This window comes from Notolepis coatsorum, assembly GCF_963971535.1.
Source record: "Notolepis coatsorum genome assembly, chromosome: 7".
NCBI classification, from domain to species: Eukaryota; Metazoa; Chordata; class Actinopteri; order Aulopiformes; family Paralepididae; genus Notolepis; species Notolepis coatsorum.
In genome coordinates, this window is record NC_140171.1 from 43,969,156 (window position 1) to 43,985,037 (window position 15,882).

Below are 15,882 nucleotides of genomic sequence, written 5' to 3' on the forward strand. Positions count from 1 at the left end.
TTCGAGGATGGGGGGGGGGATAACAGGGTGTTAAACACACATGACAGCCGGGGAGGGAGAATAGAGCCGGCATCTCCCGCCGAGCGTGGAGCGTCCTCGCTTGCCCCCTCGTGCAGACGGCCCGGGGGGACGGTTCTGAGGTGCAGCTTGCGCTCGCAGGTCCCTACCTTTCCCCCCGGGTGCAGGGTAGCTGGTACCAGGCTGGGGCATGGTGTCGGTCTCTCCCCCTCTGCGGCGAGCCCTCTTGCTGGCACTGGGGGCAGCGGCTGCGCTGGCTGGAGCCTTACGGCGCCGGTCCCTCTGGCGGCTGGTCGTCGCGGTGCCGGACCGGGGAAAGTGTTGAACGAGGACCGACCGCTGCTCCTCCATCTCCTTGCAGGCGGCCGACATCTAGTTTATGGTGGAGCCGAAGAGCCCAGCGTCGGAGAGGGGGGCCAGGAGGAGGGGTATCCTCTGTCGCTCGCCCAGCGATGCCTGCTCTAGCCAGTGTCGCTGAGTCAGGGTGGCCAGAGCGCACATCTTCCCCGCAGCTATGTCCTGTAGCTGGGTTAGGTGCAGGATGGCACCTAACGCCTGTGAGTGGAGGAAGCGCTGCTCCGCGTCCAGGACCTCCTCGCCAGCCATCAGCCCCGACTGGAAGCGCGCTAGCTGCGCGATGTTGGAGGACGCAGCTAGGCTCTGAGTTGAGGCGATGTAGGCCTGGTCGGACCAGGTCGGACTCCCTCCCTCTTGCCGAGAGCAGTCGCATTTTCTTTCCTCTCCCTAGACCTCCAAGGTCACTCCTATCGCCGGCCCTAACTGCCTCCCTGACGGTGTGGATTCTACTCTCTTCAACAGACTTGGCTCCCTACTCAACTACAATGGATCAACTAGTAAGCTGGTCATTTGCAGCAATTGATCGAATTTTCTCTTCAAGGAAGCAAAACGCAGCTGATCCGCTGTGTCCAATCGGGACATATCAAGCGGGCTTTGCGATTGACAGTTGGAATAAATGGCGATCAATATGCCTGTATTCTCTTGAAATTGAGGATGTTGAAGATGTGTACATCATCACAATCCTACTGATCGGCTTGGGAGCGATCGCAATCTGGATCTGGATTTGTACAAGAATAATCGGAAAAAGAGACGAACAAAAGGATGATAACCGTGTGGACAGCTGTGGCCAGACTGGAAGTCTCCCACATGGAACTTATTAAAACCAACATGGAACTTGTTAAACGACTCGCTGTCCATTCATCTGACGAACAGTTGAGAGGTCAAGTCCTGCTGGGGGTCACGCAGGACATTAAGAGCGCGACGGATCGAATTTGAGTCAAGAATGGTGCTTTTAGGGGTCATTGTCTTCTACTGCACCCCCCCCCCCCCCCCACACTCTCAAGTCTGGTGTGAAACTGTGAAATGCCAAGGTCTGCCTGTCTCGCGGCCTCGAAAAAGGGAGTCAGACGAGGTAACAACTGGAATGCGGCGTCTCCCTTCCCAACACCTCACCTCCCCCCTCCAGATCTGGCTCGGCACTCCCCCCCCCCCACCCCCAACCCCCACCCAGACCTCCTCCCCTCCCGTGTTTACGCCGAGCGCTGGAAGAACTGTTTCTGGACGGCTGCCACGTATGCGCGCTGTAGGAGTGGATCCTAAGACTGTCTCCCGACCCCCGCCTGTCCATCCCTCCCTCCCTCCCGCCCACCTGGCGCAACGACACTTTGTTTAACTACTCTGTTGTTGATGCAGCCTGACTATCGCATATGGCGTCTCAGGCATTCTGTAGATGACATGTGTCAACAAATGTACATGTCTGTTTGAATTTATGCTGTGCCATTGTTACTGTAAAAAATTTAATGATTGTGATGTTGTTATTATTATTAATGAGACGATGAGCTGTATGTGTGTGTCGCTGGAATTTCCCCAAGGGGATTAATAAAGGAATATCTTAGGCCAGCTGCCAGGCCGACTTCCCCTTTGGAAGCGGCTTCTTCTTCGGCTCCCACACCATCTCAGGGCAAAGGACGGATGCCATTGGGTTGTCAAGCCGTGGCATGCCGTCCCTCAAACCCTGGACCAAACCCTCCACTTGTGTGAATGGCACGTAGGTGAGGGATAGGCAGACGATGCGGGGCACCACCTGTCCCAGAGACACATAGGCACCCATGGATGGGAAGTAGGGGCAAACAATGCTCGGATCCTTCAGCGGGCGGCGTTGGAAGACATGGCCTATCATGTCGTCGGGAACAGGTGTCGGCAGGGGCGTCAGTAACGGTATCCCATTCGCGCGCGCAGCTGCCGCCATTAGCTCGGGAAAAAGAGCACACAGCTCTCCCTGCGTCCTCTCTTCCGCCTAGCTCACATCCCTTGCGCATTGGTAGCTCAAACCACTTGGAAGGTGGGAGCTGATGCCCGACGCTGAAGAAGGGGCGTCTCATCTCGGAGTTGGTCAATTTAACCCAGTCTCTGAGTACGAGGCTTCCCAATATGAAACCAGAGCCTCCTCTGAAACTCCCTAAGGAGGGGGCTCTGATTCCGCTGGGGCGTCAAAAAAGGAATTCCCCAGGGCGGTCAGGTGGCGTAGCGGAGATTGCGTTCGTCACCAACGCCGGAGACGTTGGATTTGCCTGTTCGAATCCAGCTCCCGGTGTGTCACCAGCTTGGCTGGCCGTTCACACTAATACAATTGGCAGTATTAGAGGGTGGGAAAGCTGGCGGGTGGGTCCGGGTCGTTGTAAACAGCGACTCCTACAGTTCGGTCGGGGCGCCTGCTCAGCGCGGATAGGATCTAAGGGGGGTAGTGTGATCCTTCCACACGTTACACCCTCTCAGTGAGAGTCCGCGCTGCCAGGTGAAAAGAAGCGGTTGATTGGCTAGGAAGCGGTTGATTGTGTCGGAGGAAGCACGTGATAGCCTCCACTCTCCCAGACCGACTGTGGGGGGTAAGTGCGCAGCGACCAGGAAGGGGATTGGGAATTGGCATAACGACTAACATTGGGATGGGAGAAAATCGGAGGAAAAAGGAGGGGGAAAAAGATCAAAAAAATAAAAGGGAATTCCCCCGCCCCCTCCATATAATCCTCAGTCTCCATCGGATGCAATGGAGAGGAAACAGGGGAATCCCTCCTCGGAGCCAGCTGTTCCGCAGTACTGCGTACTCAACACAGCCGCCAGACCACCCGCCCTTGCTGCTCACCGCCGAGTGACGGGAGCGAGCAGAGGCGGAGAGCTTGCGCCGCAAGTCGTCACCCACCAAAGAGACCGTCGGACCAGCCGACTGTCTCCCGGCGGGGACGCTGGAGCCGGAGGGCCATCTCACTGGGGAGGGGCGCTCGACGGCTGCCGGGCGGCGCGCAGAGCTGGGTGAGCTGAGGCTCACCTTCCTGCCACAAATGTGGAGTCAGGGAACCTCCGCGGCGCACGGAGGAGGTCGCAATTGTGAAACGCTGGTGGAGGCCTGAGCGATAATTCCCAGGTCCCGGTGGTGATGTCATTTTCAGTTTTTCCAAAGGAAGACTTTTAAGGAAAAAAAGAAAAGAGACAGCAACACAATTGAAAATTACAAACAATCGAACTATCTTTTCGCTGCGAAGTGTGCATGTAGCCACGGACTTCCGTGAGTGAAAGATAGGGAAGAGCGGAAGTACGGTCACACCCCTTGCTTATATACATGGGCGGATGTGGGCGTGGCCGGACAGGTGTAGGTGCATAGTGGCAGAAAGTTTTCAAGATCACAATAACAATAAGTGATGGCGGCTGGGTGACGCAGCGGACATTGTGCTCGTCACCAACGCAAGAGACAACGGGTTCGACTCCGGCTGTCTGCGTTGCCTCCGGCTTGGGCCAGCCGTCATACTAACTCAATTGGCAGAGTTAGCGGGTGGAAGTCGATGGGTGGTAATCTGGACGTTGTGGACAGCGACTCCTACAGGTCGGTTGGGGACGCCTGCACAGCAGAGACAGGAAATGGCTGGGGTAGTGTGAGCCTCCCACACGTTACACCTCGCCAATGAGAGTCCGCGCTGGCAGGTGAAAAGATGTGACAGGCTGCCTCCTCGTGTATCGGAGGGGACACGTGATGCAAGGCTTCTATCCTCCCTACAACTGGCCAGTGGGGGGCATATGCGAGCAACGTTCAAGACAGGGGAGGGAAGAATTGGCAGAGTGGAATTGGGATGGGAGAAAAATAGAAAAAGAGGAGAAAAAGTGGATACAAAAAAAAAGATCACAATAAGTGATAGGGAATGTTCCAATAGAGCACAGCGTAAGCTATTACGCTATATAACTACATTTCATTGCCAATAAGCAAAAGTAGCTCAAACCTTACTGACTGGGGGTGGGGGAAACTTTAGCCTTTTGGACTATTTATCAGGAAGCAATGGGAACTATTCCTCGCTGATTCCTATGGCATTCTGTCGACACAGACGGTCATACCTGTGGGGAAGACGTCGGGGACATGGTCAGCGTCTCCGGTCACAAGCGAGGGGACGATCCAGGTATATCCGTAGCCCGTGAGGCCTACAGAGTGGGCCACCTCAAAGATGGTGGTGGCCTCCTCCCGCGTGCAGTAGAGGAGGATCACAGGGCTCTGGAGCTTCTTCATCTGGTTCTGGATCTTGGAGTCTCCGTCGTCCACGGACATGTCCAGGAGGAGGACCTCTTCTAGCTCCCAGCCCACAAAGCTGTTCTCTACGGTGCTACGAACCTGGTCGGGAGGGGAGGAGACATATAAGGAAAGGATGCTTTAACCCTTTCACTACCACACTACATAAGGTTAAACCTTTCACTACCAACCGTCTGTAGTGTGGCAGTGAAAGGGTTAACCCTCTGTATTGTTGCAGTGAAAGGGTTAACCCTTTGGTAGTGTGGTAGTGAAAGGGTTAAAGATAGAGGTGTGCACTCTCAACATATCTGTTGATATGGACTTTGTTCCTAACTAAACGCAAACATATGTGTTAACAACGAGCAAGTCATGTTTTAATAACCTGTTAACCTGTAGCCCTATTTTCAGAAATTATGCCGAAAGGTACATGCCTAAGTAAATGGAAGATTGCTCCACTTCTACAAGGTCAATTGGCATGTTCTTGGTATCTAGGGACATCTAGGGACCTGGGGTTATGTAATCCCAGTGTCAGAAATATTGTGTCTGTTACTAGGCTTGAGTAAATTGTAATAAAAAAAGGAGAATATAAATTGTGATTTTATTTTGCATCTGTGCCGGTGAATAACACCATGTTACAATTGCAGCGATAGAGATTTCGCTCACTGAGCTCATTCAGCACTTTCTTGAGATCAAGTGTACACAAAAATCTAAGCAAATTAATAAAGGGAAGATGATTAAACAGAAGGATTTGTAGATACAGTAATAAATTATAATCCATTTTAATTATAAATTCATATTTGACCTTGAACTTGACCTTGACCTTATTATGGCCAACTCATACATATCTGGATAGGGAAAGGCTCCTCTTTTTAATGGCAGTGTTAAATCTGGATTTAGTCATTTCCTTGCGGTTTTACGATAAAATAGATATAATTAGAATTTTTCCGATAAATTCTTATTTTCTGTAAATCTTATAAAACATCAGTGAAAATGAAAATATACACTTTGACTGCTGTTTTGATAGGGATAAGGTCTTTACTCTTGGCTACATTTGAAAAAAAACACAACAACCTCTTAACATCCAAGGGCCCACATGTGGGCCCTCATGAGGATGATTCGCGACTTGCCACTTTGCCGACCTCTAGTGGCTCGGGTGTGCATTTCCTTTAATACAATATATAGATAGATTTTTTGTATTAAAGCCCTATTTGTTGCCTGTCGATTGCCCTTTCAGGTGACAAAATCCGTTCAGCAGTTCTCGAGTTACATGCCAATATGTGAGGCGTGCACTGTTACAAGTGTGCTTCTTCGGCATGGTGAACCCAGGTAGCAGAGTGAATATGATGAGAGATGAGACAGGAGTCGACGTGGTGATGATACAGTGTTTACTTTCACAAGACAGGATACAATACACGACTGACAAACACAGGTAACATTTAACAATGAACCAGCAAGTGCATGCTGGCCCAGAACACTTAAATACAAACACTAATTAGACACAGAGGGTAATTACTAACAGGACACAGGTGTGGTAGACAGAACTAACAGAATACAGAGCACACAGGGGGAACAATAACAATTGTACAAACTGAGACAAACGAGACTAAAACATATTTACAAAACACAGACAGGGGAACACAAAACTAACACAATGGAAACAACAATGACAACATAGACAAAGAACATAACAAATATAAATGGCAGATGAGAATGTTAAGTAGGTGTGTGAGCTGATGCCAGATCTGCCACATCTGGCTCAGCCCACCGGTTGCCAATGTTATGAAGGGTATTGATGGGGGGTTGTGAGTGTCTGAGTCCTGGACCAACCAAACCGGGCGGAGGGTTGCCGGTTGGTCCCACAGGACCGGCGGAAGTGTTACAGTGCACCAAAGTACACATTACCACCCCGACTCCCGGGGCTCTAGCTCTGTCAATCATTTAGCTATCTCGAAAAAGGTTTGACAGGGTTGTAGCCAATGAGTGTGGCTTTCCAATGATACCCCATGATATGATAATTGGGGATCTAATATGGTCTCTATTGATCGATTTATGATTTTAAAAAAAACAGGGTCAATTGGGGGACCTTACAGCTTAATTAACATGCCTTTTTTTTACCAATACATCCAATTTCCATTGTAAGTGTGCTTTGAGATTTTGCCAAGAAGATCAGTGCCAAAAATATATTGAATTAACTTCAATATGCTCCAATTTATGAATCCCATATAAATATACAAGTTAACAACAGCTGTGTTCAGCAGGTCTTAGTGTGTGCACTATTCTTTTCCAGGAAACCACTGGAGTGCCTTGTTGTGAATGATTCACCTTTTGATGGAATTGGAATTTTATGGTTAGAGTCATTAGACCCCCTGCAGCTCCTATCCCACAATGCAATTTGTTATGGTTATTAAGTGTTACAGATAAGTGATATTGTTTTAGGATGAATACATCATTTAGTACTATTTGTTATGATTATTAAGTGTTACAGATAAGTGATATTGTTTTAGGATGAATACATCATTTAGTACTATTGCGTGAGATGGGAATAAATAATTTATCTTGGGAGTTTCTGAAAGCTACACGTGATAGATACTCTCTTAAAAATGCCCTGCAGAGGACAGACAAGTAGTATGTTTGTTTTGTTGTCAAGGGCAGAGAGGATGGTTGTTTCTAGTGGGAATCAGGAGGCAGGACAAAATATTTAGTATACAGTGTGTCCAATTAGTAGGGATGGTCACAGATATATTGTGCATCCCTACCAATAAGAACACGTTTTTTGTTAGATTGAACCAAATACATTTTAGAATCGAAGTTAAACTGTGAATTGCAGACGGTAAGTTGAAAATAGTGTTAGCTATCATCCTTTTAAACTTGTGTAAAATTATATAACAAAAATATGTTGTATATGTATTACTATTTTTTTTTATAATAAGATTACTGTAATTGAGCTTCATGGTATTTACTCCAAAACCATTTGTTTATAGTAATCGCCGATGTAACCATGATGGGTAACATTGAAACCTATCTGTGGTTAAAATTCTTCTAATAAAAGAAAACAAAAGGGCAGTCCAATATTTTCAAAGGTATATTTTGTTTATAAAGCCACTGTGTTCATTTGCATTCATATTTGGGCAGTGTGTCCAAGTGTCTATTGTGTGTCTACTAGTGTCTAAGTTAAATTACTCAAATGTGTGTGTGTGCATGTTTGTGTGTGTGTGTGTGTGTGTGTGTGTGTGTGTGTGTGTGTGTGTGTGTGTGTGTGTGTGTGTGTGTGTGTGTGTGTGAGTGAGTGAGTGAGTGAGTGAGTGAGTGAGTGAGTGAGTGAGTGAGTGAGTGAGTGAGTGAGTGAGTGAGTGAGTGAAATTACTTAAATGTGTGTGTGTGTGTGTGTGTGTGTGTGTGTGTGTGTGTGTGTGTGTGTGTGTGTGCGTGCGTGCGTGCATGTGTGCGTGTGTGTGTGTGCGTGCGTGCGTGCGTGCGTGCATGCGTGCGTGTGTGTGTGTGTGTGTGTTCACCTTATTAACAAAGTCCTGGTAACCAGGGTAGTATGTTGTGACAACAGAAAAGATGTACCAGTCGTACTCCTGCATGATGTTGAGCATAACTGATGCCTGCTGCTCAATGGATGGGCCAAACTGGAAAAACATGGAGTCGTCGTCCTGGAAACCAAAGACAGGGAGCCAATCAGAAAGTGAGTTTAGGGGTCATGCAGTATGAGCTGACAACTGAGATGACAACTGTACCCACTACCCATAAAAAGATTTTGGGCATCAAAGCTTCAGCAGTAATTATTTAGCGAATAATTGAAGCTTAATTTTTCCTGTTCGCAAAGTAGAGCTAGTATTAGTATTAGTAAAGCTATAGGGTAAATGGGTTCGGACAAAATGTTCTTGTCTGAGAAGAACTGATTTTCAAAATGAATGTTGGATTATTATTTCTATAAGCAATTTCTTTGGTTAGATTTTTTGGAGTGGTAAAATATATACAGTTTTTGTATCAATACCATGGCAGCAATTGAAGCCTCGAGACATTGGGGTCAGCCCTCTACAGGATATAGAGAATGTGGAGTTGAGTTAGACGGTGCACTACAGCGTTCTGAGAGGATAACTCTGGTTGACTGTGTGTGTTTGTGTTGACAGGTGGATGTTTGGGTTAAAAGATGGTCTGGAAGTAGGGATGTACCCCTAGAACCCACCTCACCCCTGCCAACTTTGACAACCTAGGATGGCTTAGAGTAGACGACAGAGTACAGCAATTTGCAATGGGCCTGGTCTACAAGATACACTATACGACTAAGGTACCCATGTACATGTCAAAATACTTCCCAAAGGTCAGTGAATACCACGACCACAACACCAGAGGAAGCTCAACAAATCATGTTAAACCCAGATTCGGCTCAAACAAGGGACTAAACACGTTTCGCAATTATGCCACATCAATGTGGAACGCCCTACCCAAAGCTGTAAAGGAATGTGAATCCCTACCCACATTCAAAACCGCTCTCAAAGAGCACCTACGGGAGGCTGCAATTCGAAACTGGTCCCGGTAAATGTCCAAACCCCCCCCCCACCCACCCATCCAACCCCCTCCAATGTACAGTTTCTTCCCCCTCGAATGTATACATTTTCTTTTATGATCTCTGTCTCTTAAACAGTACTTGGTAGCACTTTATAATAACACCCTGTTATATTACATTTATAAGGTATTTGTAGATAATGAACTAATCATGAACAAACCATTTATATACATTCATAGATGATTATTAAATCATTTATAACTACATTTGTATAACATTTACAGATTAGTTCTACATTATTTATAACTCATTATTAACATTGTTTGTACTTGATTTGTTCATCATTAAATAATGTTGTTTAATGTGTAGTAACACATTTGTAGATGCTTTGAAAAATGGATATGAAAAAACAACTATACTGTATCTCCATTTATTTGTCATGTTCAACAAATGATTTGTTAAGACATTCATAAAACATCTATAAATCATTTGCAGATGCTATTGTGTGCCCTAATATAAAGTGAAGCCTATTCATCATTAACAAATGTATAATACAGTTAATTATTTGTTTACTTTTTCATCACATGTTACAAATGTTGTAGACAGCTTTCGGATACACCCTTCTTTGTGACATCAAACAGTGACAGAATTAGGACTAAAGATAAATGCAATTTTATTAACATATAAAATACATGTGCATGACATATAGTGTAACTTGGGGGGCACTAGGACCCAGGAGTACCCTGGCTAGGTATTGAAGAGTATCTAGAGAGGAAGTCTCACGCGAGTGAGACTTGACGTCACGTGTGTTGCCATCTGTTTGAATGGAAGCACGATACATGCAGAACCAAGTTATCCGTGCTGCTCCTGCCCCACGCTTTTAATAAGGTATGAGCAGGTTAAACACCTTTTTTGTTGGTAAATCTATTCCATCATTTCCGACCTACAAACAACTCTTATATGTTGTGTAGACGTACTTGATGTGGTGGGCGCTAACGTTACATTTGTTCCTAATGTGTGCTCAGTATATTGCGGTATGTGATGATGACACGACACAAATAATTATTTGTATTTTCAGACTGTATAGGCGCCGATACAGCCTGAAAATACAAATAATTATTACTCTTGTGTGTCGTGTCATCATCACATACCGCAATATACTGAGCACTGAGCACACATTAGGAACAAATGTAACGTTAGCGCCCACCACATCAAGTACGTCTACACAACATATAAGAGTCTGTATGTTGTGTATGTCATAAATATCATGATGAATTGAAAATGGGGAACACTGATGTAAACAAGACGAAAGTCTTTCTCTGGTCTGCATCCCCTTAACAATTGTGTGTATTGAACCATACTGTATTGTACCCATTCTGCAATCTGTTAATAAAGTTTTCAATCAATCAATCAATCACACTAAAGAATCTGATATGATTTTGTGTAAATTCTGTGAATTTCTCTTCTTTCAGTTACACAGATATCGTGATGTATCGTAGATGAAATTTTGTGCAATATATGAGTATCGTGATATTAGCATTATTGAGGGCCAAATATCAGTAGCATATAGTTAGTCATATCATCCCACCCCTAATATAGAGGGTAAAAAGGGAACAAAGAGCTGTTCTGAAGCTGTCTGCAGATGAATGGCTTGGCCATTGTTTTTTCTATGGCGAGAACGAACAGGTGGCCCCCAAGGCCACACCAGCACGACCCTTCACTAAAGAGGCTGGATACAGGTAGAGGGAAGACAGGCGGGAGAATGTATGGGAGGTAATGTCCTCACTGAAAACTCAATGACTCAGTCGTTCACATCATTAACAAAACTGTCTGTTTGGCTATATAATATTGCTATGTGCTGAATAGCAATCAATTGTTACATTGAAATCACGGAGGAGATAGCGGGGGGAGCAAATTAATGAATGTGGATGCGAGCCTTGGTGTAAGTGGTTGCAGCTACGGCTGTGGGGGTGCTAGAGACATGATCGAATAGATTTGTATGCGCCTGAATCTCCGGAACATGGCGCGACCCATTCCAAATCGATCGGAACATAATCGGCCGAGATAAAGAAAGCGGAAACCTTGACGTCACTTTGCCTTAGCGTCGGAGGCCAAGCAGTCGGCAGGGGCAGAGCAGTCACCCGTGAGAGGGCGCGACGTGACTTATGAGGACAGAGTTGGAGATGGATTATTTATGGAGGCAAGTGACTGTAGGGGACGAAGTAGAGTGGACTCTATGGAGGACGTGTGTCACATCAGGGGACCTCTTGTGTGTCCAGATTGAGATTTGGTGTAGCAGGGGGAGGCATCGGTGCATGTTATGACTATACTTGTTGCTGTCTCACTATGCCATGACCCAGCTGTGTGTGTGTGTGTGTGTGTGTGTGTGTGTGTGTGTGTGTGTGTGTGTGTGTGTGTGTGTGTGTGTGTGTGTGTGTGTGTGTGTGTGTGTGTGTGTGTGTGTGTGTGTGTGTGTGTGTGTGCGTGCGTGCGTGCGTGCGTGCGTGCGTGCGTGCGTGCGTGCGTGCGTGCGTGCGTGCGTGCGTGCGTGCGTGCGTGCGTGTGCGTGTGTGTGTGTGTGTGTGTGTGTGTGTGTGTTCAGTATGTACTTGTATGTCAGGTGACAGTGGCTCAGGAGGTAGAGTGTTTGTCCGGTGGTCGGAACTCGGAAGGTTCCCGGTTCGATTCCTCCCGGGCAGCATGTCGATGTGTCCTTGAGCAAGACACTTCAACCTTGCAAGGTTGCCTCCGCCATTGTGTGTGAGTGAATGGGTGAATGTGAGGAACAGAATTGTAAAGCACTTTGGATAAATAAAAAGGCACCATTTATGCACATGTATGCTATGCACTGTCTATGAGTGAGCGACTGAGCAAGTGAGGAGATGTGAATTTCCACAGTGGGTGTACATGTACAGAATAATAAACTGTACTAATGTGTGTGAATGTGCATTCCTGTTTTCTGTGTCCAAGCAAGCATGCCAGTGTGTGTGTGTGTGTGTGTGTGTGTGTGTGTGTGTGTGTGTGTGTGTGTGTGTGTGTGTGTGTGTGTGTGTGTGTGTGTGTGTGTGTGTGTGTGTGTGTGTGTGTGTGTGTGTGTATCCATCCATGTGTGCAATCGGTCAAACATGTTAGTCACGCAGGAGACTGAGCTCTTCCTGGCTTAGGTCTACTCACTCCACTCAACATCAAAGACACCGTCCCCCCCATCCCCCTCCCTCCAGAGTCACCTCCCCCAAGGGGACAGAGATGTCTTGATCCATTACCTAGTCTCTGCTTTAATGAGGTAATAATAACATTGCTGTGTCAAGGGGGGGATGAGGGTTGTAAGCGTTGGAAAGGCGCAGCGGGGAATGTGGGCTTAGTTCTGACACGTTTACACACAAATACATTCCATTGTTGCGGTGCTGTGACACACCAATGACCTAGCTACAGTAGCTAATTCTAGCATTGTTAGCCATGACAGTGTAATCAAACTAAGATACTGAATATTGACAACGTAAGCTATTTAAATGGGCCCCAAGTCAATTTCCTGTTGCACTGTTTGTTAAATCTGATACACTTGGGCCCAGGCTGTTCCCTAACAATGTAATTTCAAGTAGTGCCAATATGAAAATGGATCAGTTCCTGTCCTGTTCCTAAATTAATGGGAGTATTTTGGTTTGACCCCGGCTCCCCAAGAGTATGCCCCCGCATGTTTTATGACGTCTGCCAATTGTGTCAAACTCTTTTCTCTGAACCCCAACCCAGCGGGATTAATAGATTGGCGGGGTCAGGGTTTGTGGCAAGGTCGGTTTACTGGCGGAGTCAGGGTCCGGGACCTCGACCCTGCGAGGTTGTGACCCCACGAGATGGTGACATTGTGCACGGCATGCCGAACACCCTCCCATCCCCCCCACTCGGCGGGTGGGCCGTCAGGGTACTGTTTTTACAGTCAGCTCCTCTAGGCGCTCCTGTGTAGTTCACAGTCCTCCGGGCGCAGGTCGAGCTTTGCTCTTGTTACCTGTCGGCCTGGGTTAAGGGATCAACCTCCTCTTTTGGAGTATTTGTCTCCCCGGTATGCCAACTGACCCCACAGGGTTATGGGGGAGAGCCTCCTCAGAGAACTTCGGAGCCTCCTCCTCAGGGAGTTTCAGAGCCTCCTCAGGAAGTTCTTCAGAGCCCCCCCCCCCCCCCCCTCAGCGGAGCCTCCTCCTCGGAGAGAGAACCTCCTTACAGAGCCCCCTCCTCCGGGAGTTTTTCAGAGCCTCTTCCTCAGGGGGTCCTCGCGGCGTGCCAGGCGGAGAAGGGCCTTCACCTGTTAATAGGCCCTGTCCAATGCGCTGGCGGTGTAGAGGGTGGTGTCACGAGTAAACGCCTGGAGAGGTCTCGATGCCACGGCCTCGTTGACCTCACCAGGTCCCTTTTGTAAAAGCAGGTCCTGGCCCCTTGCCTCGGCGGTAAGCCTGCCTTGAGTTGCCTGGGGCTGGGACCTCTTTCGCGCCCCGCTGCTACGGCTTCGCCCGCGGGGTCGGGTGTGGAATTTACCGTTGGGGTTTAACAACCCCAACCCCACGAGGTGTGGGAGCGGTAACGCAGGCTTATGTTTTCGCGTACATTCCCTGGTGGCACGCGGGGCGCACGGTCGGGTAGCCGCGGGCCCTTCTGTCCCGCGCTCTGCTCACCCTGTGTGTCTGTTGGGTGCTATCCCCTCTTTCACACAGTCGGTGTCCTGTTCCCACCCACCCCTCACTAGGGGGGGTGGGGGGGCCCGGACCCTCCCCAGTATTCTGATGGTTGTAGGGGACCTCAGAGGGTGCATTTGTCAGGCTCTCCGCCCTGCTCCGCTCCTATGTCCCATAGAGCAGAGCCTATAGCTATCTACAAAATATAACGAAGGTTATCCTATAACCCTAGTTATATGAGTAGATAGCGAGCGCTCTACTCCTCAATCACTGAGGACCCCTGATTGTCTTCCTACCGAAGGTCAAGACTCGGGAAGGTGGAGTACGGCCATGCCCCTCGCTTATATGCATATGGGCGGAAGGGGGCGTGGCCGGACAAGTAAAGGTGCAAGTAGCGGAATTCTTTCAAGGTCACGCTAGGTGACACGGGACATCCCATAAAGCAGAGCGCTCGCTATCTACTCATATAAATAGGGTTATAGGATAACCTTCGTTCTGACTCTGCCCCTGCCCACAACACACGGTACGCTATGTCATTTGATTTGCATTATTTACCTATTCTCATCAATCAATTATCATCAGTTCAAGTTATCATCAATCAATACGTTTAGAATGCATTTTCTTTTGTATTGAGTACAAAAAGGAGGCAGTTACTAGTTTTAAGCGCCAGCACCAGATGAAAACCTTTGACAACAGCTACTGTCCATCTCCACCTGTTGGAGTCAATAAACAAAAGTCCTACAAAGTGTCTCACAATGGTCCTCATTCTCTAACGGACATACGTGAAAGTTACATTCCTTCGTAACTCGATTTACGTATTTATTCAGCATTCTCGAACAGCTTCGTATTGTAAATTCGTTGTAGGATTTATGAACTCGAAAAGGCAGTCGTAAATCGGACGGACCGGTGTGTGCCCGTGTTTTCAACAGCTGTCTGTGGCAGAACTTAGTCCTTGGGGATTCTCATCCTACAGACATCCGCGGAATTAAATAATTATAATGATAATAAATACGACAATATTTGTATCATTAACAATCACGTTTTACATAATAGTCATGACTCAGCGAACCATGTCTGAAAATTAATAAATAAATAGGAACTGAACCCAATTGCGTGGATGTAGCAGTGGCCTAGACTATTAATATTCCATATACCATCTTGTTCGCCATGATATTATTTAATTTTGTTTACATTGCTTATTGTATACATTGTAATACAAAAGTGAAGAAACATTCCAACAAGCGCTTCCATCACCACCGCGGCTCTCTCCTGGCTGTTAGCGAACCTCTCCTGGCTGTTGTTAGCGACCCTCTCCTGGCTGTCCAGCATCTCCTGGACTGTGTTGCCATGGGCACGGGCACGTGTGGCACCACTGGCGGGCGGTCGGGCTGCCCCCCGTCCACCAGCGCTACCCCCTGCTGCCCCGCATCCAACATTTCACTGCTCATCTTGCCTGGACAACAGACCATGTCCGACAGCGATTAATTGCACGGATGTAGGATGAATAAAATTTAATTTGATTTACTTGAGGTTGTCACTATTATTAGATACAGTTTAAAATTTCTCTCAAGAACTAAACACATCACTTCAGTAATATGTCAGAGAATACACGTAGCAGCGCTGGTGGACGGGGGCAGCACATTTGATTAGATTCAAGTAGTACACCGCAGCCCCCCGTCCACCAGCGGTGCCACGCATACCCGAAATGCACAATTACTCAGTAGTATTTATATATTTTATACCCAGTTTAATCACCTGTGCATTGTATGTTACGATTGCACTTTACTGTATACATTTGCACTCTGGTTGGATGTTGTATTGTACTGCAGTATAATGACAATACATTTTAATCTAATCTCATTTTGAGATCAATCGCAAATCGATCCAGATGCAATGCCGAAACCCGGTGTTTTGCACAAGCCTACATCACCTTATAAGGAGCTGGCGGGGCGTGTCTGTATGCAAATTCAGGTGTATGAGAATGCGCTTGCAGTTTAAGAATGAGTGACCTTTTTCATTCATGGGAACTCAGCTGCAAAGATTTCGGCCATTTACGGAGACCGTTTCACGCTTCAGGAATGCATGGATCTTTGTAAATTTGGGTTAGGGTTAGTACGAAATCTTTT

General features: G+C 47.2%; 1 protein-coding gene across 1 annotated transcript in view; it reads right to left on the bottom strand.

Annotated features, from left to right (window-relative positions):
• Window positions 1-15,882, bottom strand: part of grin2bb (glutamate receptor, ionotropic, N-methyl D-aspartate 2B-b) — a gene marked incomplete at both ends in the record, with an annotated part of 159,759 nt that overhangs the window by 5,398 nt on the left and 138,479 nt on the right. The window contains 2 exons of the mRNA XM_084318265.1: window positions 4,414-4,684; window positions 8,095-8,238. Of these exons, the coding sequence (XP_084174391.1) occupies window positions 4,414-4,684; window positions 8,095-8,238 (415 nt within the window). The remainder of the gene's footprint in view (window positions 1-4,413; window positions 4,685-8,094; window positions 8,239-15,882) is intronic.